General features: G+C 39.6%; 1 protein-coding gene across 2 annotated transcripts in view; it reads left to right on the forward strand.

The window, feature by feature from the left end:
* Window positions 1–24,866, forward strand: part of Esyt2 (extended synaptotagmin 2) — a 103,950-nt gene that overhangs the window by 75,627 nt on the left and 3,457 nt on the right. The window contains exons 10-21 of one of the 2 annotated variants that reach the window (XM_050120868.1): window positions 1,135–1,217; window positions 3,369–3,417; window positions 4,524–4,613; window positions 5,023–5,118; window positions 10,410–10,472; window positions 13,888–13,962; window positions 14,663–14,749; window positions 18,447–18,596; window positions 20,098–20,471; window positions 21,389–21,487; window positions 22,160–22,291; window positions 23,294–23,399. In XM_050120868.1, coding sequence (XP_049976825.1) covers window positions 1,135–1,217; window positions 3,369–3,417; window positions 4,524–4,613; window positions 5,023–5,118; window positions 10,410–10,472; window positions 13,888–13,962; window positions 14,663–14,749; window positions 18,447–18,596; window positions 20,098–20,471; window positions 21,389–21,487; window positions 22,160–22,291; window positions 23,294–23,399 — 1,404 coding nt within the window. The remainder of the gene's footprint in view (window positions 1–1,134; window positions 1,218–3,368; window positions 3,418–4,523; window positions 4,614–5,022; window positions 5,119–10,409; window positions 10,473–13,887; window positions 13,963–14,662; window positions 14,750–18,446; window positions 18,597–20,097; window positions 20,472–21,388; window positions 21,488–22,159; window positions 22,292–23,293; window positions 23,400–24,866) is intronic. The other variant, XM_050120869.1, reaches the window with a different exon arrangement.

Genomic DNA, 24,866 nt, shown 5'->3' on the forward strand with positions numbered 1-24,866 from the left:
ACTAGAAGTCTGATTCCAGATCTGTCACACAGAAGTATAGCTAACTTGGACCATTGTTTAAGTTTTTTTAATTTCCCATTTTGAGTAAATTTTGTACTTTCTTTTTTAATTTAAAAAAAATGTAATATGAACACAAGGGATTTTAAGCATTAGTTATGTAAGGCTGCCACAATGATTAATGGCAATATATTTTCTTAATATAAATAAGTTTTTCTGGCTATAAAATATTACATATGGCTGAAATACAAGCATTAAAATATACCGTTTTATACATCCTTTTCATTAAATATCTAGACATTTTTACATTTCATTGGATAGATAACTGCATGGTTATTGGCTTTGTTTTTGTTATATTTGTTTCCTTTTGTTTTGTTTTATTTTGTTTATGTTCATTTTTTTTCTCTACATTTTATTTCCTTGAGATATGATATGCATGTATTTCAGGCTGTCCTGCAACTCATGATCCTCCTGCTTCTGCTTCCCAAGTCCTGTGATTAGAGGTGTGTACCACCACACCCAGCCAGGTTCGGCCTTACTTTTGATAGCCATTCCACTGAATTTATTTACCTACAGAGGCCTGGGCTACTAACTATAGTACTATGGCCAATGTTCTTCAAGTGCAGCGTCAAATGTAGCCTTAAATTGCTGGATACAAAATTGAGGTTTTAAAGAACAGGGTTGTTCTTGAGAATAGTAATGCATATGCCCTTTCTTGTCACCCTGTGCTCTCTGTCCCCTTGTCAGTTCCGTATTCTTTGAATGGCTAAGTGGCTAGTGGTTTTTCAAGGTAAGCATTTGGATGGAACTACTTCAGATCTTCGAGCTGTTTCCTGCATCTTCCCTTGGCCTTAGGCCTTAGATAGCCCTGCGGTAATTGCACACTGCCACCCTGTTTCAGAGCCCGTTGATGGGGAATTCAGGTAACCAAGAAACATGCCCAGCCGACTTGCTGTGGGCAAGTATTTTAGAATGGCCCAGTCATCAAGAAGTATGTGTGGTCTGACAGTAAGAAAGTACACCTTTAGAACTGCTGACTGCTAGAGAAAAGTACATGGTGATATTTGTTATAATCACCATACTTAGTACTTGACTGTGGTAGTAAACCTGCAGTAACTACGAACCATTAATTTTCAGGCTTTAGTCTATGAACACCCTGGACAAGAATTGGAGATTGAACTCTTTGATGAAGATCCAGATAAGGATGACTTCTTAGGAAGGTGAAGAAAGAATTTGGGAACACCCTCACTGATGCAGAGTCTCTCTCTCTCTCTCTCTCTCTCTCTCTCTCTCTCTCTCTCTCTCTCTCTCTCTTTCACTGATGCAAGCTCTAAAATCAATTTATTTACACATTTTCCATGGCTTTTATGTGTAGCATTTATTTTACCAGATATTTTTCTAAAACAATTTTACTTCTAAAAAATCCATTATAGCAACAATAGCACTAGGCCTGATTCCACCAGCCAGTTAGACTATGCAAACTAGAGGCCCTAGCAACTGTGCATGCAGAGCCCCTCTTTGTGCAGGGAGGTCTATAAATATGTCCTTCTAAGTTGTAAATGTGCTCTTAATTTTAAGCTGTCTCAATTTTCTAGGGTATAGTCATTTACATTGTACCCATATATTGTGAGTAGTAAATACTGATTTATTTGCTTTGGTTGAAGAATTAATATATCTATGAAAAATGGGCTTTCAAAATACATTTCTGAGGCTGAGAGGTGGCTTAATGGTTAAGAATTCTTGCTGTTTTTCCAGAGGACCCAAGCTTAGTGCTTGGGACTCACGTCAGATGGTTCACAGCTGCCTGAAACTCTAGCTTCAAGAGCCTTGATAATGCCTGTAATTCAAGCACAGAGGAAACAAAGACAAATGTATCCTTGGGAATTATTAGGGTCAGTCTAAAATTGCTTAATGAGTTCCATCCAAGGGTTGTGAGATACCTGGTCTCAAGAAAATAATACCAAGCCGGGTAGTGGCGCACACCTTTAATCCCAGCACTTGGGAGGCAGACACAGGTGGATCTCCGTGAGTTTGAGGCCAGCTTGGTCTACAAGAGCGAGTTCCAGGACAGGCTCCAAAGCATAAGAGAAACCCTGTCTCGAAAAACCACAAAGAAAAATAAGACCATACTGTAAGAAAAATAAATGAGGTTGTCCCCTCGCCTCCACATTTGTGCATTTGCATCTGCACACATAATGAATGGATATGCATGCACACATCTAATACATGTCTATCTAAGGTTATTTAAATGAGTTTATTTTGGGGAAGGGGCTGGTAGAGGATTAGATTACATTGGAGAAGTTTATGCCTCATCAAGTATGGCCTTGTGTGTTGTGCTCTGACTTCAGAATCTCTAAGACCCACGTGTTGTGCTCTAAGTTCAGAGTCTGTGACTGTGTACACAGCTTAAGTAGGACCTGGACCATGATCAAATCAAATATGCTACGTAAGCGTGTAGATGGGAGGTCATTAAAGCAGCTAGGGCATGTTATTGACTAGGGCTGAGAGCGGACAAATTAGGAGATATGTTCAGAAGTATGTGTAGATTAAGCCCTTCTTCCCCATTCCTGTGGAAGTAGTGCCATGGTTGAATTAGAGTAGGATTGTTTGGTGATAATAGAACCTACTCTCTGACCTACTAGTGGACTTGATAGAGTGTGGACTTAAAATTCATTATGCAAATAGCTGAATCCCCAGTGATGACTGGTAGCACCAAGGGATGACATGTAGAAACCTATTAGCTAGCCAGCCGTGGTGGTGCACACCTTTAATCCCCATACTTGGGAAGCAAAGGCAAGTAGATCTTTGTAAATTCAAAAGTCAGCCTGGTCTAAATAGTGAGACTGTCTCACAAAAACACAAATCAGCTAGAGCTGGGGAGTTTACTGCAAAGCGTTTGCCATGAAAGCATGAGAATCAGTTCAGACCCAGAACCCACAAAAATTCCAGAAAAGCATGGCAGCTGTCTGTACTTGGAAGACTGGGTGTGCCCAGAACAAACTTACTAGTCATATCAGGCTCCGAGTTCAGTTGAGAGATGCTTTCTTGATGCATAGGGTGAAGAGTAACCGAGGAAGTCCCCTTATGTCAGCCTCAGACCTGAACACACACACACACATAGTCAGTTCTGGCCTTCTTGTGTGTGCTCAATAATTTGACCACAAAAATTTGACTTTTCTCTTTTTTACCCTTCTTTTGATTTCTTTGGGCATAGATTACAGAAAGCCTTGAGGAAAACAGCTTGTTTCCTGGAAAATTGTATAGCATAGTTTCCATTTCTAGAGCTCTTTCCATAGACAATACTCAAGTTATTTCAACTGGAAGAAATATGTTTCTGTGTTCTAAAATGTTTTTGTTGTTTCATCCTGTAGTCTTATGATTGATCTTATTGAAGTTGAGAAGGAGCGCCTTTTAGATGAAGTAAGTTTTCTCTGATTTTGGCCCACTTAGTGAACACTGTAGGTACTTCTTGTATGCCAGAGTCACTGTGACCCACTGCTGTTGCCCACCTACCCAGTGTGAGAATCCTAGCTACTGCTTTGCTATAGGAACACTATTTGCTTCATAAACATCTGACACAGGGTATTGCTTAGTAGTAGTATGCTTGCTTAGCATGCATAAAGCTTTGGGTCAGGAAGTGTAGGTAAGCACAAAATGTAAAACTGGCTTTATTGCAGACAGACTGTGATAGCTTGTAGGCATTAGGGCAGAGCTGTGTAAGAAGCTCACAGTATAGGAATTTTCACTGTAGTGGAGTGAATAGCAGAGATGCATGGTGCTGTTAGTATGTATAGGCACCTGTAAATGAACTAATAATTTGCAGCAAGAAGGCATTGCTTCCAACAAGAAGAGTGATCCATAATGCCACAAAAGTAAAATAAAATGAATACATAAAGGGAAATATACAGTGACTTCCAAAAGATCCAGAGTTGGGTGAGACTTTTGTAAGAAAAGCCGAACTAACCAAATCAGTGCTGGGACTTTGCTGCTCCACAGCAGTGCTCTTCCTCCAGGAGTGCTTGTTCCCCACTCCTACGTGCTTCCGGTACAGCTGTCGGGTGCTAGTCACTGACACCATGGTGAAGAGGATAGCAGGATAGAACGTGTTACGGTTCCTTTTTAACACTGAGTGTTTTGTCGTCTTTGTTTTATGACTTTTATGCTGAAACACCTATGCACTGTTTTATTGATTGATATATAGCAATGAATAAAAACAAGATATCTTGACTTGTTCAATTCTGCTGTTGAGTATTGAGGGATTAGTGATATACTCTGTTGGCCTGTACATTCTATGTGAGTCCATATACAGAAGCCTTGTTAGTGATGGGCAGTACTGGAACACTTGAACTTGTATGTGAGGATAGCACTCATTATGTCGTAAGGGTTTTGTTAGAGCAGGTGTCCAGCCAGCTCTGGCTCTTGGTTAGTGCCACAATGTCAGTGAGCACCTTGAAACATTTTTAGACTGGGTTTAATTAGTTTTTTATTCAAAACACTTTTGCTAAACTTAATCACTTTCTCTTCAGTGGTTCACTCTGGACGAGGTTCCCAAAGGAAAGCTGCATTTGAAGTTAGAGTGGCTCACACTGAAGTCAGATGCGGCAAACCTGGATAAGGTGCTGTGCAGTGTCTTCCTTCATGACCACCCATTCCTGATTATTAGCACCAGTATCTTTGATTGTGTTGGTACTTGTTTAAAAATTCTTTCCCAGTAATTTTAATCATTATGCCACAAGTTATCACAGTAGTAGACAGAAATATGCAATTTATAGGTCATTATTCCTGTTCTGAGACCTTAAAATTTTGTGCTTGCTGTAGCACAGGGATTTGAGGGGCTACATGTCATCCTAGTGCTTCATTTTAATTGATTGTGTGGAATGATAGTCTTGTCATTTGGAAGACATCAGTTCAATTCTTGTTCTGTGTGTATTAGATTATTTCTTACTTTTATTTTCTTGAATACAGTCAAAAACAGTGTGCACTCCTATAGACACACACCCACTGATACTTTTTTTCACCTTGCAGGTGCTGGCAGACATCAGAGCTGATAAGGATCAAGCCAATGATGGTCTTTCATCTGCACTGCTGATCTTATATTTGGATTCTGCAAGGAACCTTCCGGTAGGTAGTATAGAGCTAACGCCTGTGAGTGCTTTCCTTACTTAGAAACTACTACTTTGTTCAGACATGATCTATCACCTGATCTTGAGTGGCAGCAGCAGAGAGGCACAGGTAGCATTTACTTTGCACGTGTGTATATTTATATCTAATTATTACAGCCTAGTTACCACAAGGTGAAAATTGTCTCTTCTTAGAAAGGGGACTAAATGAAGCAGCTCTGTTCACAAACCCACAATGTGTCTTAGCTGTAGAACAGCAGGTCATGAGCTGCTGAGTTGTGACTGTCCTCAGGCTTTAAGGTGGAGCATGACTGATGCCACCAGGTAGGTATACTGACCTTCAGGTACCGAACAAAGACACAAACGGTGCCAAGTAATAATGTTTAGCCTAAAAACCTATTTATTCGCTTGTTTTGGTTTCATGGGGGAACGTATCAAGTAATCCGATCATTTAGGGATAGCCCTAAATCTTACACTGTCCTGCTGCCAACCCCACTAGTTAAAGTTATGTTCTCATATAAATGGTACATTGTTAGAAAACTTTTTGGCTGCCAGTGTGCTTGCATACTAGGGCATTCTCTTTGTCATTGTGTCAATAGCCAGTGTCGTTGAAAGAAAGTTCATTGTCAACAGTTATAGGGTTTTACCCACCAAGATTGTCCATTGCATAATTCTCCCTTCCTAGTAAATGCTCATCACACAAGTGCATTTGTGAATAGGCTCCAAACAAAAGCAAAGAAGCACTTTGCTTGCCCTTATCCTCAGTCTCTCTTGAACTTTTATCCTGATGGCTTATGAATTTGCATCATTTAGCACCTTTTAGATTTTGAAAATTGTATATTTTCTTGAGCCTTGTGAACAAAAATGAAATAAATGTTCTTTGTACATTAATATTTTTTTTCAACCTAACAACTGAAATAGTTTTGAGCATTTTGTAATAGGAATATATAGTTGTCTCTTTGCCAATACCATACCCTTTCTTTTAGTGAAGTTTCCTTGTCTAATTTTTACTACTTAAGTTCTTACATTTCTATTGAAGACCTTAATCTTTTGACCAGTCTTTCCACCTAAAGTCTGTGAGTTCACCTAGTTTTATTTCAATTTGGGAATATTTACTTCATTATTATTTAGCCTTTCAATAGAATTCCTTACACAGTAGAGGTTTCTGCTTTTAGCCACAATAAAGTTTGTTATAAAATGCCTGATTGTGTATAAAAGGTACTTGCTGCCAAGCCTGGCCACCTATGTTCAATACCCAAAACACACATGATGGGCGGCAAGAGCTTTGGGTTGTCATTTGACTTCCACTTGCATGCCCTGGGAATTCCCATACTCCAAATAAATGTAAAATAAAATTTAAAAAGTGAGTTTGTTGCATAGTTTAGATATAGAAAATAGTGGTGGATTAAGTGGGAAGGGCTTGGGCTTTTCTGTAGAGCTATGTTGGATGTCACTGCTCCTCTATCCAAGGGTACTTTACTCACAGTGTGCTGTGGCTCATCAGAGGCAAAGGGTCCACAGAGCCATCTCTGCTTTTTGTTGTTAATTGGGAGGCTTTGTTGGCCATCCCTGTGTATTCTGGGGCCCTTTGACTCTCTGCACCCTGTTTTTTTGTGCTTCTGGTGTGTACCCACTGACCACAACCCACCATTCTTTGCTTTCTCTTCCTGTCTCCACTTTCCTAAGAGTATCTACGAGGGAAACTTTGGGTGTGGCTACTTAAAAGAGAGGCGAGCGTCGGGACTAGTGTTTTGTGAGAATACTACCTCAGTCTATAGAACACTATTTGTGAGTCCTCCAGCTCCTTCTTCTGTGTTCAGTGAAGACTGCCCAAGTGTGGCCTGGAATTTCTGTGCAGTCTGCTCATTGGAATGACGTGCATGCTCTTTTCATTTTCTTGCATGACTTCAATTACTGTGTCTTCATTTTATGTTGGTTTTGTCAAATGTGACTCTGCTGTGATGTTGGGAGTACATCTGACATGAGATGAACTAACCTGAACTAACTCTACTGCTGTTGCTCCATAAAGTGTTAGAATAAGTCCTCTGAGGGAAAAACAAAGCTAAAAGCTAAAGTTGATTTTGGGGTTCATGCGCTAACTTTCACAAAACACTCCTAAATCTGCTTTTTTCGTTCTCACCAAGGGGAGCAGCATTAGAACTTGGGCTGTCTTCCAGTCCATTCCACCCAGTTCTCTCTGTTACTGCTCATGGTCACATGAAGTCACAAGTCCACCCATCTCTGTGAGAGCCTGCTTCTGCCACATGGCCTAGCCAGAGCCTCTGGAGGAGAAGAAGAAAATGAGAGTGGGTTCATGGTTTATTTCTTTCTAGGAATTTGAAAAGAGTTTACTGAAGTATATAATTGAGGATTTTATTTTAATCTCATCACATTTGCTCCCATAGCCTGTCTGGTGCTTCTAACTCCTAGTGCTATTCAGGGTAATCTGGTGGCTGTTGGGTTCATCTCCTCTGGGGTCGTAGAGAACTACACTTAAGACCTTCTAGTCTACTAATTAGTGTAGAAAATCACCTTTCTGGTTTGTTCTAGAATTAGTTAGATTTCTGAAGACCACTTATCCTTTGATCTGATAGTGAGCGAGCGGTCTTTGCTCTTTTGAGTTTCTGGTTCTGTTTACAAAGGCTTTCCACATGTGTGCTCAGTTATTCTTACTTCTAAGAAGGGGCTCTAGGCTACCATACTTTTAAAATAGGTGTTTAGCCCTATTTGATACAATACACTAGTAAATAGGCAGCACCTTGATGTCCCCAACTGTGCACTCAGCCTGTGGTTTGGAGGGTGTCCCCTTTCACCCTTGCATTGTAGAGGTGAAGGCGGGAACATTTCTTATTTTAGTCTTTTGCCACCTCAAAAACAGAAGTCAAAAGGAAGGCAGTTAGAATGACAATGCCAGTGTATACTATCAGTTTAGAAAAATGCTTTATGCATTTGTTTCTTAGGTAAAATGTCCTCACCAGCTCATAAGTGACAAGGCCACCCTTCTGGGTGATTCTGTCAATCTATCTCCTGTAACTTTTCTAGGTCTTTTTTCTCAATCTACAACTGCTTCCTTTCATAGAAAATATTTTGGAGTCGGATTCTTGAGTTGCCTTGTATTTCTGACATCAGTGGTCAGACTCAGAATTCATTCTCTTCATTGTCCAAGTGACATTGAGCTTTATGATTAGGATATGCATACCACAAAAAAATGTTCTTTACAGAACATGTATGCACTTACTTTTTACTTACTGATTTCCAGTATAAAATGAAATCACTTTCTCAGTCTTTTCCTACAGGAAAAGCTTTTTCATAAGTAGCTGCAGCCTATAGCTTTTTCACTTCTAACCTGTTCAGAGCACCTTCAGTTTCCACTCCATTGTTGTGCTCTGTATTGCAGATGATTTCTTTTTAAAGTAGACCCAGAATTCACCCTCTCTGGCTTCCGCTTGGCTGTGTCCTCTGACTTTGGCACACAGCATTAGAATGTTAGCCTTACTTGGTAACTCATGTGTGTTGAGCACTTTGCAGCAGCCATATATGCATTTCACAGATTAGAAAAGTAACGCGAAGGACATAAGACTAGAGATCTGAGACCTCGTCGCTGTACAGTGTTCACTGCTCAGACTCTGTTAATTCTGTAACTGGAGATGATATGAGATGAGTGGTGTTTCCATGGTGCTTACCTTACGTGTGAGAACATAGCCATGTAATAGCTACCGCTGCGCAGATCTTTAGGGACAAAGGTACTTTCTATGGGTAATTTTAGGTTTTGTTTGTTTGAGACAGGGTCTCATATATTCCAGTCTATCCTAAAACACTTTATATTATAACCACTGAATTTATGATCATCCCACCTCCCCCTTGCAAGTGCTGGGATCATAGGTAGGGACCACAGTTCCAAGTTTATGAGGTGCTGGGGTCTGGACCCAGAGCTTCCTATGTGCTAGGCAAACACTCTCAAGTGACCTATATCCCCAGTGCATGGTTTGTGGTGAGGGAAAAAAAAGGACAGGTGCAGGACAGGTGCTACTGTCTCCAGTGATTGAGAGGCCCAGGAGTACATGGCATGTGGTGCTTGACTGCAGAACCTTACACCTGGACACCTGCCCCGTGTACTTCAGTGACTAGTCTTCTCACCTGCGTGCTATGCAGGCTTGTGACCTCACACCGCTGTTCTTGCATTCCTGATTCTCTTTGTTTCTCAATAATTGATGTTAGAATAACAAGTGCATCGGTTCAGCTGTTTGTATCCACTGTGCACTTCATCTAGAGAGTGTATCATTCGGGCTCCCTCTGACCCAAAATGCATTGTTGGAACTCCTTAGGGAATGCTTTGGGCTTCATCCAAAGATAAAGGAAGAAGGGTCTGAGTCTTTGGAGAGCCCTGTAGGCTGTTTGAATAGTCTAAATTTAGACCCATGTAGTTTGGCAAGAGCCTGGGTTGGAGCTTTTACCTTCTCATCTGCTTCCTACTGTAGGAGACCTGGAAGCTATTTCTCCATCTTCATTCATACATTTTCTGTTTAATAAGACGTTAAGAAAAATTTTTAATTGAGGATCAAATTCAGTATACCAATTTCAAAATAGTTAAAACTAAAAAGACAAAAACTTTTAACCTCAAAAGTTTATTCTGGGAGCTTCCAAAAACAAATTGTCTATTTGAGAATGAGCAAACAACTAACTGAAAAAATTCAGTCAGAAAGACACGTACCCTATAATAGTAGAGTATGTATTTAAGTCCAGGAGAAACTCTTAAGATGGCTCTATTGGCCTGTGCTTCCATACCTGGGAAAGATGGGGAGTCCAGGGAGTTTGTAAAGAAATAGGCTACATCTCTGGATGATGCTGTAAGCAAGAAAGCATGTCTCAGCAGGCATCGCAGTGGTGTGGGCCGCTGCTGATGGGACTAGCTCCAGCAGTGTGGAAAGAAAGCATGGTCACTGCTGTGCTTCAGATTAAACCTCTGATTTGGGGTGACACTAGGGTTTCAGGCAAAGGGTAGTAAGCAGAGCCTTTCCTAAGTCATACTCTTGATTTCTGCAAACACTGAAAGTCAGAGGTGAAGAAGTGAAGGGTTACCAAAGATGAGGAAATGTGTCATGATATTTTAGATTATCTGTTACTCTGAGGTAAAATCTTGAGCATAAAGGCAAATTTGGCAGTTTGTATGATTTTTGGTCTGATTTAAGTATTTGTTTATTCTCATGAACTTTTGTGTCATTAACCTTACATAAATTCCTCATTGCATGTTTTATTAACCCTTGGTGTATTCATTTTCTTCTGACCTGAAAGAATAACCCATTACACTTTAACCCCGGTGTTTTGAAGAAGTCTGCAGTTCAGAGAGCTTTAAAGGTAAACAAAGTGTCTCCTTGAGGCTGCAGTGTTAATCAAGACATATTGAAAGAGATGGTACTTTGGCTTTCCTAAGTGTGTGGGCAGGTCACTTCCCACCCTAGCTAATAATTAACTGTCCAGTAGAGGATATCTGACTTTTGTTATCCAAGAATTTGTTTTTAGAAGAAATTGCATCAACCAAACTTAAATTTTAAAGTTCCAATATGAAGTTTGAGATTTTCATTCTTTCTCTTAACAGTCATTGACATATTGTGTTTTGTTTGAACTTATGAATGACAATCTGAAAGTTTTATTTAAAATGTTGGCCAGAACTTCATATTGTGATTTAAAGATATGCCTTGCAAACTGATGAGTGCACACTTAAGGAATTGCCTCTTCCAATATGTTGAGTAGGGCCTCACTGAATCAACCTCATGGCTTTGGTGCTGTGGGTTTGGGTGACAGATCTTTCCAAAAGGTTCAGATTTCATCAATGAGGTCTATTGAAAACTAAGCTCCACTTCTTATCCACGACAATAGCTTGTGTTCTGTGGCTAAATTGTTATGCTTTGTTTCTTAACTAATTTTAATTACATTGAGAGGCAGGGGCTTTTTAAATACAATAGTCTTAAGAAAATTCAAAAAAAGGAATATTTTAATCAGTTTTATCTAGCAAAATAAGTTAATTCAAAAATGGAGGAGATTGACAGTGACTTGTCTGATATCATATTTGTAAACCTTACTCCGACCTGTACTAAAGAGCTGTGGTGTAGTGTCAGTAGGGCATCACACCCTGAGAATGCTGGTCCTCACACGCTGGAACAACTATGCCTTCTAGCATAGCTTGGCCATAAAAGCTTATGAAAAGACCTCTAGCTACACTCTTTGCTCACCATCTCCTGCTGTCCTGGTGGCCAGAGGTCAGGAAGGAAGGCTCTGAAGTCATATTGCTCATTATTGTGATTCAAAGATGATGTTTAACCCATCCTGCTTACAGGATGGAAGTAATATCTTCTCCATTGGAGTAGTAAATAAGTTAAAATATTACATATAAAAATACACACTAGATAGGTAAATAGATTGCTATAATTATCTCATTAATGCATTAGCCCATATAAGCCTAACAACAAATTTTAAAAATGGTATTTTTAAAATATTAAAATTTTAAAATTTTTAAAAATGGTATATTTAATATATGTCTCTTTTAGAGACATGGAACCTGAGGCTCAGATAGATGGAACATAGGTCTCAGTAGTCAAGAGTTAAGGAGAATGAAATTTAAATTCATCAGTGTAAGATTATGTTTTACGCATCATTTCTATAGTTCATTAAATTCAATAGTGTGACCTAAAAGACTATATTTTATCATATATTTTATCACACAATAGTGTGACTTAAAAGACTATATTTTGTCATAGTTTGTACCCTTGATGTGTGGTGCTATAATTTAAATGTCTGTCATGATAGAAAACTTAGTGAATGATTTTAAAACCTTATTTATGTAATCTAAAATATCATCTGTGTAAGGCACACCCTTATTTTATAAACCACTAAAAAATTATAAAAGTGCCAGCTAAGCTTTGATTTATATTTATTGAAATTTTAGACTTGAAATAAATAGATTTTAGGTGTTATTCAGATACATCCATACATGCATAAATTAATTAAGACAGTGACAACTGAAATTGTTCAGAAGCAGTTATAAACTTCACTCTATTTTTAAAAATATTAGAAAAGCCAGGCAGTGATGGTACACACCTTTAATCCCAGCACTCAGAAGGCAGAGGCAGGAGGATCTCTGTGAGTTCAAGGCCAACATGATCTACAAGAGCTAGTTCCAGGGCAGGCAATAAAGTGACACAGAGAAACCATGTCTCAAAAAACCAAAAAAAAAAAGAAAAAGAGAAAAAAAGAAAGAAAAAGAAAGAAAGAGAAAAAGATAAAGGAAAAGAAAAGAAAGAAGACACCTTAAAAATACAGATGCATTAAATCCTTAAAACTCAATGGCCTTATTTTCACAGATACACACTTAATATTAGTCAGAAATAAACTCAGCTCCTATATCAAAGCCTCAAAGTAAATGTGGTTAAATCAGTGTGATTTCATGACCTACAACTAGCACAGACCTCATAGGTAATGGGGAAGACGTGCATTCCTTGAACGTCAGTGTCTTAGCTAGCCAGAAGGGAGAGGTGGAGGTGACATCCTATTCCCAGAGGATTTATGCTCAGCTCAGATTTAGGACTCCCAATATCTAAGAAGGAAATGAGTTTAGGAAAAAATCTTTTGGCTTTGATATTTTTAACGGTATTTATTTCATTTTGCAGAATTCATTTACATCAAACTGATGAACCAGAAAATAGATTATCACAGTAGGTTTGGGTTAGTCATATTTTTTGAATAATCAAATGATTTGACACCTATTTCTGTCATTGCTGTAGTGTTGAGGATTGACTCTAAAATTATTAACGAAAATACTTTTTTGTGACCCTCTAATTAATTTACATTAACACATTTAATACATCTTTTTGTGGGGCTAAGTTATAAATAAACCTCATGTCACAGATCTGTTGTGTTTTACTGTGTTTTCTTCTATCAGCTGTCTGCTAAAGTTTGCTTCTTGTCATTTTTTTCTTACTTATGAATTATTTAAATCATATTTATATTTGCTTAATTCCATGCAATTCTAAACTGACATTTATTCTTCTGGTGATAATTACTTAGCAGCCGGTAAGCAATGTCCAATATCTGATAACTGTGTTTACTTTAACAGAGGATGGTGGTAGGTTCTAGGTGTGCAGCTATGCATCTGAAGCCAATGCTTTATACTATAGCTAAGGAAGTGTTCTGAGTGAACATTCCTTTACATTTGTCTTCTTTTTTGTTTACTTATATTCATTGCACCTGGATTTTATTATCCTAATAAGTCAGTTGTGAGAGCTGTAGTTAATAATAAAATTTTATATTTTAAATAAGATTGCATTTTCCAAAGTAACTTACTTTTAAAGTAAAAAATTAGACATTTCAAACTTGTGTGTAGCCAGAAACACACAAGTATAGGACTTATACTATAGTCACAGCTACTTTGAAGATTTCAGTGGGAAAATCACGCATGCCACAGAGTTGCATATTAGCCAAGCAGTATTGCCAGACCCTGTCTCTCAGGAAAAAGTATATGAATGGAAGTTTTCTCAGTTTGTTTCATGGTGGAAACAGTGAATAATGATGGCTCAAGGTTTGCTTAGCAGTTGTTTTCTACTTTAATTGTTCTTTGATGTTCCTGTGTCTAAAGTATCAGTGGTAAAATAGAAATGACTCCTGATATCAAGCATAAATTCATTCTTAAAGGGACCCATATTTTACTTAATTTATCTGTTGTTTTTTTTGTTTTGTTTTGTTTTGTTTTGCTTTTTTTTTTTTTTTTTTTGGATAGTCAGGGAAGAAAATAAACAGCAACCCAAATCCTCTTGTCCAGATGTCGGTCGGTCACAAGGCTCAAGAGAGTAAGGTAAGAGAGCCTCTACATAGCCATGCTGTACTGGTCACTCTCCCCGGGAGGTGGTGTCCAGGTGTGTGATGTGTACAACATGAGACCATTGTTTCTTATCAAACAGCCATTTCATACATACTAGCTGCTTAAGTTATTGACAGATACATTGTTTATTTTTAAATAACATAAAATAATACCTTACAGATATGCTTTTGTTTGATTTTTGGGGAGAAATTCGGAATTACTTCCCAAGCTTCTTTTAAGTACTTAGTAATTATTTAGTTAGCACGTTGTACTTCAGATTCCGCAAACAAACGCTCAAGAGTTCAAAGTAGGTAGTGTTGTGTGTTCTTCTTTTCTGATCAGGAATAAAAGTTCAGAAATTACAGTTTTAGGCCACTGTTAAATTTTAATTGTTAACCCTTTAAGAAGTAGGGCTCTGTGTTACTGTGTCAGGCACCAAGAATGCAGAAGTTGAGGACAGTAGAGCAAAAGAGGCTTTGGTCTCTGGACAGCAGGCATGGGTTCTGCGTCACCTCCTGTTCTGGGTGCACCGCCGACAGCTTGTTTTACTTTCTGAACATTTCCACGCTTCCTAAGTCCATTACTCATAATGATGTAATCAGCCTGTGCTGGTGTATGCACTCATAAGTAAGCAGTGAGTCAATAGTCCTCCATAGCAAACACTGAAGAGTTGATGTGAGACCATTTCTTACAGATTCGATACAAAACGAGTGAGCCAGTGTGGGAGGAAAACTTCACTTTCTTCATTCACAACCCCAAGCGCCAGGACCTTGAAGTTGAGGTATTTTATTGCATTCTCTGCCTATAGTTTGAAATATGATTGATACAAATTATGCTTATTTACAGTTTCCAATTGAGTACATAGTGTCCTGGGACCCACCACTACAGTCAAGATAAGAAATTTTTTGGTTCTCTCTGACTCACAAGTCTCCCAAACCCGTCTTTATGTTTACGTTTATGTCACGTTAATCTTCGTCTGTACTATCAGGGAAAGGTCATGAATCTTTTTTCTTAATATTTAGCTATATAACTGTTCAGCACATTGTTAAAAATTACTCTTTCCTATGTATTGAGGTTAGTGACTATCAAAATTTAGGGCCAGTATGCAGTCTGCTTATGGAGTGCTTTCCACCCCAGGTTCTGTCCTAACAAAATGCTAGCCTCGCTGTCTCTGTTACTGCTATTGAATGACTACATTTTAAAACCAACTTCTGTAAGCCCTCAAATTTATTTTTCACTATTGTTTTGACTAATTCTGAATCTACATTTCACATGAATTTTAGTGCCAACCATAGCTTTACACAGAGAACCATTAATTTTGAAAAGAACTCCACTACCATCTTCATAACAGGAAACGTTCCAATCCATAGAAACATTGCATTGCTTTTTCTTTCCCCTTGGGTAGTCTTTAATTTCTCTCAGCAGTGCTGTATAGTTTTCTGTGTTTGGTGTAGTTCTTTTATGTATGTCAGACTTTTCCCTAAACATTTAGTAATTCTTTATGGTGTTGTAAGTGATCTTACTTTATTTCCCTACTTGTAATTGAAAACGGAGCCTTGGTATTTTTGACTTTTTTACTAATGTATATGAAGGTGTCTTCATATACCTTGTATATATATGTATACAAGGTGTGTATATATATATATATATACAAGGTGTATATACCTTGTAGTGTATTCCTGTAATCCCAGTATTTAGGAAGCCAAGGCAGGAGATTCATAAATTCAAGACTAGTCTGGCTTACCTAGTAGCAAGATCCTGCCTCAAAACAGAACAAACAAGACAACCAGTAGGAGACAAATGAAATAAAACAATCATTAAAGTGCTTGTTACATGGGCAACCTTGGGATATGAAAGCCAGGCATGGTGACACTAGTTTATAATCCTGGCTCTAGGGGGAAGGAGACCAGTAGATCCTGGGAACTCACTGCCAGCTAGCCTGGTCTCCTCAGCAGGTTCAAGACCAGCTGAGAGACACATTCCAGAGGAAGACAGAGAATGAGAGTGCGTAGTTGATTGTTATATATGGATATGATCTCATACAACTCCACTAAAAATGGCTTGCTTTTTTTAATTGTATTTGCTTGTGGGAGGGGGTAGTGGATTTTATCACAAGGCCTTGAATTTATGATTCTACTGCTTGGCCAGTTTATTGCTAAGATTATAGGTGTATGCCACCGTGTCAGACCTGCTTACTTGTTCCACTAGATACCTTAGGATTTTATGTGTGGGATGGAAGTCATGTTATCTTCTAGTATTGACACTTTTCATAACAATCCTGATGCTTTTGTTTCTTGGCTGGCCTCCCTGTTCAGCCAGCTTTACTCTGCCAAAGTATCCTCTGAGTCTGGTCTCCCATACAGAGATTTTTCTCCTCCTAGTTTGCTTCGTCATCATGAGTCGGTGCTGGCTTTCACTGAAGGCTTTTCTACATATGTCGAGATAACATATGGTTTTTCAACTGTAAATACAGTGAGATACATTGTTGATTTTCAGGTGTTAAATATTGCAAACTTTTATTTGTTTTTCCACATGTAATACTTGGATATCCTGAACACAATATTTTATCTGGGGGTAAGTCCCTCTTAGTTGTGATCATTTTTACATATATTAATTCTTGCTTCTTGGGCCTGGAGATTTGGCTGGAATCTCTCGTAGCAGACCTGAATTCTATTCCTAGCACTCTCATGGCAGCTCACAACTGCCTATAATATGAGTTCCAGGGGATCTGATGCCCTCGTTTGGACTCTGAAGGCTCTTGCACACACATAATGCACACAAACTCACTCAAGTACACACACATAAAAATTTAGTAAATAAGTAAGAAAAAAAGAAAACCATTCTTACTTCTTACTCATGAAGGTTTATGATCTGTAATTTTGCTTTCTTTTAATATTTTTTTCCTATTTTGATGTCAAGATAATGATAGCCTCCTGAGTGAGTTAGGGAGCATGTGAGTATTCTGGAAGAGTCTGTACAGAATTGTTTTGTGTTTTCCCTTATATAGCTTGCATTTTTCATTTTGAGAAGGTATTTCCATGCAAACTTTTTTTTTTTTTTTTTTGGTTTTTCGAGACAGGGTTTCTCTGTGGCTTTGGAGCCTGTCCTGGAACTAGCTCTGTAGACCAGGCTGGTCTCGAACTCACAGAGATCCGCCTGCCTCTGCCTTCCGAGTGCTGGGATTAAAGGCGTGCGCCACCATCGCCCGGCTTTACATGCAAACTTAATTCTATCAGTAGCTATTGATCTATCTAGGTCAGCTATTTCTTCTTTATAAACTGTGGTATTTATGTCTTTCAAGGAGTTTGTTCATTTTGTCCAGAGTTTGTTCTTTCTTTGATCAAACTATTTTGAACAACTACATGATGGGAATAGTTCTTATAACAGAGGCAATGCTGAAGATTAATTATTCATGAGGAAGAAGTACCATGTATTTAAAGGAGATGCTGTAAGCTTTCAAAGCAGCCACGTAGACTTTGAACAGAGAACGCGTTAAAGACACTTAAAATGCATTTTCTCCATGAATAAGTGTCTCCTGTAGAAACTCACCTTTCTGTCAGTGTATACTGTATGATTTCAGTATTTAAAAGATATTTCCTTCTGACCTTTAGATTTGTATAGAGTATTACTTCTCTTCGTTCTTGCTTTGTTTTGGTTTTGGTTTTGGTTTTGGTTTTTTGAGACAGGGTTTCTCTGTAGCTTTGGAGCCTGTCCTGGAACTAGCTCTTTTAGACCAGGCTGGCCTCAAACTCACAGAGATCCAAGTACTGGGACTAAACTCATGTGCCCCCACTGCCTGGCTTGTATAGAGCATGTGAGTATTCTGGAATTACTTTTTGTATTTTTTAAGAGACTTATTATGTATATGAGTGTTTTGCTTGCATGAATGTCTATGTACTTTGTGCCTGGTGTCTGTGGAGGTTAGGACTGGTCATTGACTTCCCCAGAACTGAATTATTGATGGTTATATGCTGGGAATCAAATGTGGGCCCTTTGCAGAAGCAAATGCTCAACTGCTGGACTATTTCTCCAGCCCTAGACTAATTCTTATCTGAAGTTTGTTTTTTATCTCAGATTTGTTTTTGTTTTTGAGATAGAGTTTCTCTGTGTAGCACTGGCTGTTCTAGAGCTCTCTTTCTATAGACCAGGATAGCCTAGAACTTAGCAGAGATCCACCTGCTTCTGCTTCCTGAGTGCTGGAATTAAAGGTATGGGCCACCATCCAGCTCTCACAGTAGATTTATAAAATAAGATGTCCTTTGTTGTGCTCATGGTTTTATAATGAAAAAAGGGCAGGTACATCTGACAGAAATACCTGTATTTTCCTGAGACACACTGCTTTAAACATACAGATGAAATGTGTTATGTTTTGTTTTGTGCTGGTATGTTTTTAAAGTCAATCTGTGGACCTTGCTACATCTCCTGTGGTTCCTGTTGTTTTCCTTGGAGCTCTGTGTTTTCTGCTCTGCATCTTTCAGGTCAAAGATGAGCAGCATCAGTGTTCTCTGGGGAGCCTGAGGATCCCTCTCAGTCAGCTGCTTATGAGTGACAACATGACCATAAACCAGCGGTTCCAGCTCAGCAACTCGGGTCCAAACAGCACCTTAAAAATGAAGATTGCCCTCCGGGTACTGCATACTTTTTAGCAGGACTCCATAGTGGGAGGGAAGGAAGCAGCTTCAGCTCAGTCCCAGTGTGGCAGTGCTACCAAAGGCATAGGTCAGGTGGCATGATAGAGCATGCTGACAGTTTGAGGGGGACAGAAACTGTCATAGAGTTATGGAGTCCAATCTAGATCCATTCCAAACAAACCCTTTATTTCCGGATTCATTGACAGGCCACGGTATGTTTATTCCAATGGAGTTTGCTCCTTAACCTTGAATATTCAAAGGTTGTTCAGAAGGCAGCTTGATAAACTCTTATAGAAGGCAGAATTTACAGGAATAAAAGCTGGTTTGTCCACAATAAGAATACCTGAGTAGATATTGATAATAAATGCTTAAACATACAGGAAATGTAATTAAAGTATTCATGCTGAGAGCTGCTCAAGCCTGAGAGCCTGAATGCAGTCACTGAATCCACAGGATTGTCCTCTGCCCTTGGCGTACATGCCAGGGTACACATACCCATCTAAAAACAAACAAAATTATATAGACATTATAATAAAGAGCCAACTTTCTGTCTCAGTGCTGGGGTTTGAACCCACAGTTTTACATATGCTAGGCCAACGTTTACCACTCAACTATACGCCAGCCCTAAGAATGAGTTTTTGCTTTTTGTTTTTGTTTTTTAATTAAAATAGTCTGCTCAGGGTCCAGTGTCGCACATATCAAGATGCAGCACAACCATATAGTGGCAGAGTAGTTGCAGCATCACCTGTCTGCCACCTCATGAGCTCCTGGTTACTGTGTAAACTGTGGGGAGTCTGTGAAATGAAAGTGTTTGTGATAGCTTTGGTTAATACAACCAGAGACAGTCAGTAACTCCAGAGTGTCCTGTAGAGTATAGCCCTGGCTTACACAGTACCATCCCCAGTGTGCAGGAGGATGTGGCTGTCCTTTTACTACGGTATTACGCTTGGTTGCTTGAGAGATCCTTCTGGATAGCACAGTATCTTGGCATTTTTTTCTTTGTCTGGGAGTCTGGTGTAAACCACCTGAAAGAATAGGATATTTCATCTTTTTCCAAGGAGACATGGCTTTCTGGGTGATCTCGTGGAAGCCTTGTGCTATAATTAGAATATGTTCAAATGGAAGAGATTAGAAGATACAGAAAAGGTATTTTTTATTGCAAAAGTAGAGTAGTTTTAATTGCTTAAAATTTATCTTTTTAAAAATTGTTTGTTTTGTATTTTGGAGACAGGTTGGCACTGGTTGTCCTTGAATTCTCTATGTAGACCAGGATAGCTTCAAACTGTCAGAGCTCTGCCTGCCTCTGCCTTGCAGGTGCTGGGATTAAAGGCGTGCACCACCATGCCTTTACAAAATTTGCTTTTGTAATTCTCTGTAATACACTATTTTAATAACTGCATAGCTGAATAGATTAGCTGAATCTTAAACATTTGCAAATGAATACATCTAAAGCCACTCATGTATCCAGATGTCACCGCTGTCACTGGTTTCCCCCTAGGTCCTCCATCTTGAGAAGCAAGAAAGACCTCCAGACTACCAGCATTCGGCTCAAGTGAAACGGCCCTCTGTCTCCAAAGAAGGGAGAAAAATGCCTGTGAAATCTCAGAAGTCTGTGTCTCCAAGCACTGGTGATAGCAACACTGCTCCATCAACACCAGTCCTGGGAGTCGATGATAAGCCTGTCAGGGAGGAGAAGCCTCAGCCCCCTGAGGCCAGCCCTCTAGGGCAGCGTGACCTAGGCAGGAGCTCCTCCAGCCTCTTGGCCTCTCCAAGCCACATCTCAGCCAAGGAGCCCACCCCAAGCATTGCCTCAGACATATCATTGCCCATTGCCACCCAGGAACTGAGGCAAAGGCTACGTCAACTTGAAAAGTAACTAATGCTCACATCATTGTTTATCATAGTTTTCATCCCATACACCACAGGGAGGAGAGAATTTGATTGTGCTATTTTGCTCACTAGTCTTTGACTTTCACAATAAAACTTGCTGCTTAGGAGTTGGATATGTTAGGAGAGGAGAAGTGGAATAAGAGGTTTTGCAGGTAGGAGAGGCAAGAGACGTAAGCTGTGTGGCACCATATACTCAGTTCACTCCAGGGACAGACTCCTGCATGGAGAGTCACCAATGTGCCGAACGTTGTATCACCTGTCTTCTCTTCATTACCACCAAGTCCCCACTGGCTTCTTTAGATGTTTGCCATTTATAGGTAGCACTGATGAATAAGGAAGAAAAAGTTACTATAAGCATCAGACATTACTGTCTACTGTGGTAAACATAAAAATCAACCTTTGAAACTTGCTTTTCTTGTGTCCTAAGAGGTGTGTCCACTTAGAAGGAAATAATCAAAGCAGAGGCTATGGTGAGAAAAGTACAGAAGGACGCAGCATTTGCCATGTCTCTGAGGCTCCTCTGACCTGTGCTCATCTTTGGTTTTCATACTTCCTCACATGAGTCATTTTGGAAGAAAGGGAGTCAGCTTCAGGTTGGGGTGTAGTGCGGTAATAGGACACTTGCCTAGCAGCAGGCTGAGTTTCAGCCACGGGGTTGAAGTTTGTCCTGGGGAGAGCTCTGTCTCCTCTGTTCCTTGAGTGCTCACTGGAAAACTATCAGTTTTGAATAATTAAGGAATCCCGAACCGTCAAGTGAAATAATTTAAATTTGGTATATATTCAGAAGTTCCTGGGTAATTAATTCCCATTTGTCTAGATGAATGGACATTACATTCCTGTATAGATGATATACTCTTTTGTGTTGGGGCAGAGCTGCTGACATTCTGTTGTTTCCACAGCGGGACAACACTGGGACAGTCTCCCCTGGGGCAGATCCAGCTGACCATCCGGCACAGCTCCCAGAGGAATAAGCTCATTGTGGTTGTGCACTCCTGCAGGTGAGGCTGACCGCTACTGCCACTGGCTGGTTATGTTCTGTCTTATGTGATTGCCCCCTCCCCATATCAACAGGAGTTTAAAATATAAATATTTCTAGCTTATACAAAGTCTTTTTAAAACATAGGTGAATAGAATTGGTGACACTGACAAACAAGATTCTGAAAATGTAGATTTAGCTCAGAGAGGACTTGTGTTCTGGTTCCCGAGATAATGACTGCAGAGGGTCTGCGGCTGTGAGTAAATGAATGGCTCATGCTCACTGTCCTGTAGAAAGAGTAGGGGACAGTATCGTGGAGAAGGCCAACCACTGAAGGTCATATTGACAGAGGCCAAGTTTGCCCCACAGGGCCTTTGTTCATGTTTCCTGTGGGTAACACAGGAGAAGTCTGGGAGAAGGTGAGACGGTAGGTATGTGAAAAGCGTAGAGCAAGGGCGGTGAATGCCTGCCCACACTCTAGGCTTAGGTAGTCGAGCCAAAAGTCACTCTGGCAAAACTGCTAAAAGGGACATTTAAAAGTGATGGTATAGAACCACATATAGGGGAAGTCTGATGTGTGTTGCTCGTTGGAGTTGAGATCATATGAAATAAAAGCTTGATAAAGTAATTCAGATATTATAGAATTCTTTTTTAAAAATTCTAATATTTAGTCTTCTCTGATTTGTGTTTTAAGAAACCTCATTGCCTTCTCAGAAGATGGTTCTGATCCATATGTCCGTATGTATTTATTGCCAGACAAGAGGAGATCAGGAAGAAGAAAAACACATGTGTCAAAGAAGACACTAAACCCTGTGTTCGATCAGAGGTACAGTAGATACTTCTTTTAGCTAAGAAGCTACCTGGATGAAATGACAGGCGGTTAGGGCAGTCCTGAGTGACAAGGCCTGTGAACCTAATGCACTGTTGAGAAACAGGGTACTCTAGCACAGTCCAGCACATGGTGCTTGTTAAATAACCTTTGAGCAGAGGTGTTAAACATAATATATCCGAGTTATAAAGGTGCACAGGGACATGGATGGTTAAAAGTCAAATTTTTGTTTTATTTTGTTTTTATGCTTTTTGAGACAGGGTTTCTCTGTGTGGCCCTGACTGTCCTGGAACTCACTCTGTAGACCAAGCAGGCCTAGAACTCACAGAGATCCTCCTGCCTCTGCCTCCTGAGTGTTGGGGTTAAAGACGTGCACCACCACCTCTCAGCTAAAGGTCAAATTATTGACGACTCTGAAGCACTTTGATTTAGTGGGTAACATATATTGATACTAAATTTCAAATTAAACAATTTAAATTTATATTTAAAATTTTTATAGTATAATAACATAAAATACACATTTTTGAGAAAAGCTCTATTTTTCTAAAACAATATAATGTTGCAAATCATAAGTGGTCACCTTAATAGAAGCTGCCTTTGTGTGGCTAGTAGCCAGTCTAATGGACCAAGTTGCTGGTGGGTACTTGGATCCTTGGATTACCAGTCTGTAAAATCTGCCCCACCTCATAGTTCTCTGACAATTTAGCATCTGCTAGTTTTGAGAAAATAATAGAGCTGAATAGCATCAGTATTTGTTGACTCAGTTTTGTTTCTTCTTTAAACGTACCTCTCCCTCACTGTTTTCATGCTGTAACTTTATTTTGAACTAAAGTCAGCTAGGTGAACACCAAAAAGGAAACTCAATTTTACAAGAAAAAGCTGGTTGGAATGATATCAAAAAAAAAAGAAAAGAAAGAAAGAAAAAGAAAAGAAAGTCATCTTAGTTAAAATACAACAGGATCATAGAAAATTGACATAAGATATCTGTTTCCATTGCAGCTTCGATTTCAGTGTTTCACTGCCTGAGGTGCAAAGGAGAACACTGGACGTAGCAGTGAAGAACAGTGGTGGCTTCCTGTCCAAAGATAAAGGGCTTCTTGGCAAAGTAATTTCTTAGAAGTTCTTGTATCCTACACATTGTAAAATGAAACATTTTCCTATAGTGCAGTTTAGATTATAGCTTGCATAAGTGGGAAGGAGGGAAGCTCATCCTGTAATGAATGCTTGTTTCTCAAATTATGCTAAGACATTAGTACATAGCTGTTTTCATGCATTCATACTATTGGCTTATTACTGTTACTGATATCAGGAACTTAGAGTTGAAAAAAAGTTGATGTTTTTTTGAAGCTTTAAAAACTACTCAATACTACATTGTTGCCGGGGTTTCTGTCCTGCCCAGTTCCCACAGTTGTTAAGTCCTAAAGAAATCACACAGAAGTCTACATTAGTTATAGACTGATTGGCCCATTAGCTCAGGCTTCTTATTAACTCTTATAACTTACATTAGCCCATTATTCTTATCTGTGTTAGCCACATGGCTCAGTACCTTTTTCGGCAGTATAGTCACATCTTGCTTCTTCTGTGTCTGGACAGGACTGCAGAGGGAGCTTCCCTTTTCCCAGAATTCTCCTGTTCTCATTGTCCCACCTCTACTTCCTGTCTGGTTATCTTGCCTTTACTTCCTGCCTGGCTATTGGCCAACCAGTGTTTATTTAAAACATAACTGACAGAATATAGACAATTGTCCCGCACCACTACATTGGAAGAAAACATGAAGGAACATATTCTCAAAGGGCCTACCAAGCCAGGCAGTGGTGGCGCACACCTTTAATCCCAGCACTCGGGAGGCAGAGGCAGGCAGATCTCTGTGAGTTCGAGGCCAGCCAGGTCTACAAGAGCAAGTTCCAGGACAGGAACCAAAAGCTACGGAGAAACCCTGTCTCAAAAATTCAAAAAAAAAGAAGGGGGCCTACCAGTCCACCTCCTTAACTAATCACTGTTCTTCCTCTAGCATGTCGTTGACTTTCTTCCTCCAAATCTTCTTTTTACAGTATCCAGAGGTTTAGATGGGGAAAGGGGCTTTGAGTTGTAGAGGAGCCACATGATCAGCAGCAGCAGAAGTGACCAATCTATATCAGCTGGGCTATGATAGATGCCTAAGAGAGACAGTGTAAAAGAGGGAAGGTTGGTTTTTGCCTCCTGATCTCAGAAGTTTCAGTGCATGGGCACTTGGCTCTATTGTTTCTGGGCCAGTTGTAAGGCAGAAAACATCATGGTGAGGAGCACGAGGCAGAAGCAAACTGCCCACCTCACAGCGGCCAGAAAGCAGAGAGAGATGTGAGGATATCAAAGAGACGGTATAGATTTCCAAAACACATCCCTGGTGACCTACTTCCTTCAACTGGACCCCCACACCTACCCACCATTTCCAATTGCCATCATAGTATCAATCCTCCAGGGGATTAACCCATTGATTAGGTCAGAGACTTCAGGTTCCAGTCACTTCTAGAAGCCAGTTTGTTGGTAACCAAGCTTTTAAAACAGTGAACCTTTAGAGTCACTTCACATCCAA

Source organism: Alexandromys fortis, unplaced genomic scaffold (genome assembly GCF_014885135.2).
Source record: "Alexandromys fortis isolate MF-2015 unplaced genomic scaffold, M_Fortis_MF-2015_v1.1 scaffold_182, whole genome shotgun sequence".
In the NCBI taxonomy this organism is placed as follows: Eukaryota; Metazoa; Chordata; class Mammalia; order Rodentia; family Cricetidae; genus Alexandromys; species Alexandromys fortis.